The sequence below is a fragment of the Belonocnema kinseyi genome, chromosome 3 (assembly GCF_010883055.1).
Source record: "Belonocnema kinseyi isolate 2016_QV_RU_SX_M_011 chromosome 3, B_treatae_v1, whole genome shotgun sequence".
Classification (NCBI taxonomy): Eukaryota; Metazoa; Arthropoda; class Insecta; order Hymenoptera; family Cynipidae; genus Belonocnema; species Belonocnema kinseyi.
This window is the reverse complement of record NC_046659.1, coordinates 101,860,758-101,865,573: the sequence shown is the minus strand read 5'-3', so window position 1 is coordinate 101,865,573 and position 4,816 is coordinate 101,860,758. Positions and strand designations below refer to the sequence as shown.

Below are 4,816 nucleotides of genomic sequence, written 5' to 3'. Positions count from 1 at the left end.
AATTTGAAATCAAGAGAATAAACAGTTTTCCCAAAGTTTCGAATTTCTTGATCTATCTATGAAAAAGGTTGTCATGAATAACTAGAAAATTGTGGTTTGTAGAAGAGGTTACATTTATAAAAAGTAAAGTGTTCACAAGGTTACGAATAAATAATGGCTCGCCGTACGAGAAAATATTACGAGAGTGAAAATTTTCACCTTTATCTTCCCAATTATATGTACTTCAAGTTACGAACGTTCATTCCAACTAAATAAAAAAAAATTCAATTTTTTTTTGCCTAAATTAATTTGAACGGCAAAAAAAATTCTGTCGGAAATAATTGTCGAATACAATTTTTTAAAGGAATTACCTACCCTTACACATCACCCATTACTAGGACCTGCCTAATGCCAGTTTGATCGTCGATATTTGAAAATATAAATACGTCCAAAATCCTCTTTTATTATCTTAATAATTATAGGGTGGGTGAGAAAGTTTAGCAAGACCCCTAAAAACCACCTCTACTATATCAACACCTAAAATCTTAAAAATGACAAGTTTGATTGTCGATATTTGATTGCTGAACATTCTAACCCACTCTATAATTAGCGAGATGAAAAACGAGATTTTTTGACGTTTTTGTATTTCAAATATCGACAATCAAACTTGTTACTTTTAAAATTTTAGGTATTGATTTAGCAGGGGTGGTTTTTAGTGGTATTGCCGAACATTATCACCCACTCTATAATTAGTGAGATAAAAAACAGGATTTTTGACGTCTTTATATATTCAAATATCGACAATTAAAATTGTATTTGGTATGTTTGAATAATGGGTGGCGTAAGGGTAGTTAACCCTCTAAAAATAAAGATTTCGAAAACTTCTTTTGATGGAATATCGTTCACATGAACTTTCGTAACTTCAAGTACATCCCAATTATCCGAAAAAAGGTTGCCACAATTTTCCGCCCAAAACGCACAAGTACTGTGGGTTCCTCCTATTATTTCGTGCATGTAATAAATAATATATATATATATATATATATAATTTAAAAAATGCATAGACGAGGTATCAAAATATTAAAATTTTGTATTCTGATGTATCGAAATTTGAATATACCGCCAAATTATCGATAATGGAGTTGAGATTGTAGGTTATGTTCACTTTGAATGGAATATGCATTAGAACAATTCTAAATCCAAAAGTCGAGCTCTAGCGCCACCTGTCGTCTGAATAAAAAAATCCAGTTACTGACACAACAGGTGTTATCGATAAAGTAGAACATATTTACCAACAATTACTATTTTTATAAAAAAAAGTTTTCTTTCCCAAATACACGCAAGCCTATAAACCTTCCTTTTGCGTTTATTAATACTTCCCCAAAATTTTTCCGCTTTTTTAAAACTTTTATTTTTAAATGTGAGAACAAATTTCGATCTTAGGACTGGCTTGGTCGGTTGATTTGAGTGTCGCATGCCCTTAAAATTAATTTTTCTAGTTGAAAAAGGAAATATTTTTCTGAAAGTCGATTAACTTTGTTAAAAATCCACTTTTTTCTTAAACTATAATAATTTTAGACAAAACTTCCTCTTATTGGCTAGAAATTTAAATGTTTTCTTGAAAATTCATTGTTTGTTGAGAATTCTGCTTTTTTTTTCATTTTGTTTGCAGATTAATGATCTTAGTTAGCAATTTCTCAAAATGGCCTCGTTTTATTAAAATTTTGATTTATTTTCCAGTTTTTTTCATCTTGTCTCATCAAAATAGTATTTGTTTACTATAGTTTAGTGACCCACTTTTCGCAAACTATTTTTCAAGGTAGATTATTTTTACAAAGCTTGCTCAGTAATTGCATATTTCTATGGAAAATAAGGAAAATAAACAACCGCAAAACAAATTTAAAATAAAAAAAACAAACTCTGTTTCAAAGTGGAGTATAAAGACCTCGAATGTTTCTAATTAATTGTTATTTCATTGATTCTTTGTGATATAAAGATTCTAAAATTTCTTATTTTGCTTTACATTGTTCAAACAATGAGAAAGCGATGTTTTCAAATTAAGGCAGGCTACATCACGTCTACAATTTCACAGTTTGACCTACTTACCCGTTCAATAGAGTTAAGAATGTAAGATTATCGCAATAATGTACTAAACTATTCTATTTCCATGTTTTTTATTTATAACATTTTTTAAATTAATTTATACTGTCAAAGTAAAGTTATTTATATACATCAAAAAATGCGCAGCGTTGCACTACTGAAATAGCAAACATATAACGTTCACAATTCCTTAACATGTTATTCTTATTGTTTCAATAGAAGACTAACCACAGGACTTACAGTAGGCAACTGAGCAGGATTTCGAAAAAATAACCAGGACCTTCTGCATCCGAGAACTTTTTTTATCTTCTCAGCCGAAGGTATCTCGAGGACCTATTAGTGCACACAAAAGTGTTAGTGGAAACTCCATTAAATTCTGATTGTTTTAGTAAAGTTTAGATGTTGCATAATCACAATCATCTTATCAAATAATTAACTATTTCAAATAATTGAATTAGTTCAATTTGTCTTTTTTAGATTCAGAGAGCACATTAAAACAACTTTTATTTTATTTAAATAAATAATTTTCTTGCTTTAAAGTAATGAGGATAAATTAGATATTTCTGGAACCTTAACCACAGTACTTTATATAAATCAAATAAATATATTATTTGAATCAAACAAAGATTGTCAAACAATAAATTTTCCTAAATCAAAGAATAAAAAAAACTACATTATGTAAAATCAAAAACATTTCTACGTCTTGTAAACAAAGAGGATGAAACTATTTCTTTAATCTAAACATTAGTTTTCTCTGGATGCAGATGAAAAAACCTTTCATTAAAAGAAAAATAATATAGATAAACTCCTTAAATTTTCGCTTCTAGTTGTAGGGTCTGTTATAGAAGCCGAATGGGACGCCTAGAAATAAACTTTGATCAGAAAAAAAAGGTTTCATGCAGCTGTTTTCTGGTATTTCTCCAGTGTTTTCAATTAATGCAGACAACCTGCTCGTCACTGTTTATGTTTTTCTCGTTTTTCAGGTCACAGTCTAAAAAATCTCAGTATTTAAATAGCCCGACCTCAGTTCCAGAAATCAGTGCAAGAAAATTGGACGAATAGTTTATTCTGTTAAAAGTATACCTTTCTGATTTTCTGGTATATTTTGTTGCGTTTACGATGATTCTGCCTGTTGTGGGGGTAGTTTCTTTCCGTGAGTAGACACTAAAAAATTTAATTAATCAAACCATTCACAAGTAGCATTATTTTGTTAAACAAAGAATGACATATTATCACAAGTGAATATTCTACAATCTTAATATGAAAAATGTATTTTATTTATTGTTGGTTAAAAAAGTATACTTTGATGATTCACGTATTTGACAACATTTATTAATATTCAAGTACTTTTACTAAAATAATTAAAGTAAACGTCTCTAAATTTACATGGAAAAATAATTATTTTTGAATGAATGAAAAAATGGTATCGCCCGCGTTCGTACCGATATTTTCTGTATCAAATGATAATTTTTTTGTGCGAAAATTATATTTGCCGCATTCAGAAAGTCAAAAGTAGTAACACCATAAAATGTTTTACAAATTTGTTTGAAATTTGATCATTAATATGATATTTATTTTAATAATTTTCAGTAGCATACGAACATCATGAACATAAGTTACACCATCCGAAAGACGCAAAAGGGGAACTAAGATTATATTATGGCATAGGAAAAAAGGATTTAAAAGATGAATGTGACAAAAATGATGACCGTGACGATGACATTTTTTGGAAAAAAATAGAAAAAACTCTTTTAGATGTTAAAAAAGATTTGGAGTTGAAAGTTAGCGACCGAAAAAAATGGGACGAGCAGCACAAAGACGATGAATACAAGGCGCAGAAAAAGGTCATTAAAACAGCTCTACCATGCGCAAACGATGATAAAGTGTACGAGAAACTTACACACTATAAGGAATAGTAAGTTCGTTTAATATGTCGCACACGATTTTCGAACTATATGTTTTGTTATAGATTTTACTTGTTTTTTATATAAGATATACCTTTTTCTAATTAAGTGTTGCTTCAGTTACAGAAAACATCGTACTAAAAGAAGATAAAAAGAGTGACAGAAGAACCAAAAGACAATATATATGGCGAACTCGAATGTTTCTACAATCAAATTATAACATATTTTAATTATAAGTTTATTTATTATAGTGGTTAAGCGTTCGTCTCTACACTTTAGAACTGGTAGGTCGAGAGTTCAAGTCTCGGTGGATCCGTAGACTGACTTTGCAAAAAGTAGGGCTTTGACCGTAGTCTTTTCTTGGTGCACAAATGTGTAATGTAATGTAACAAGCAAACTATGTAAAATTTAATAAAAATTTATTATTATCAGCAGACCATTATCTTAAAGTTTCATATTCAAAAGTCATGGCATACGTCTAAACAACGCTATCCTAACTACTCACCTACCTCGATAATATATTTTAATATTTTAACATATTTGTTACGCCTATTCATAACTTGAACCTTGAAGCTCGTAAAGTTTTATAGTGTCAAGATGAACATGGTTTAAAATATTTCAAAGCTTATTTATTTGCGATTCAGAAATCAAAAACTTTCATTTCTACAATTGTGAAAAAGTAAGCTTAATTAACACATGATAAAGCCACATGTCACAAATAATATACACATATAACAATCAGACATTTAGAAGTAATTCGAAATATATTTTCAAGTTTTTAAATTTTTAATTATTTTAAATTTGAAGAATGTTTTACAATTTTTATTATTATC

The 4,816-nt window shown here is 29.1% G+C and overlaps 1 protein-coding gene across 2 annotated transcripts; it reads left to right on the top strand.

Annotated features, from left to right (window-relative positions):
- The first annotated feature begins 1,592 nt into the window (after nt 1–1,592).
- On the top strand, nt 1,593–4,417 carry LOC117169541. Of its 2 annotated transcripts, none has more exons than XM_033355962.1 (3): nt 1,593–3,232; nt 3,673–3,994; nt 4,104–4,417. In XM_033355962.1, exons 1-3 carry the CDS (start codon nt 3,199–3,201, stop codon nt 4,132–4,134), a joined length of 387 nt encoding a protein of 128 aa, XP_033211853.1. In that variant the 5' UTR covers nt 1,593–3,198; the 3' UTR covers nt 4,135–4,417. The 2 variants fall into 2 exon arrangements, with proteins under 2 accessions (XP_033211853.1, XP_033211852.1); XM_033355961.1 differs by having other exon boundaries at nt 3,670–3,994.
- Nucleotides 4,418–4,816: the final 399 nt, after the last annotated feature.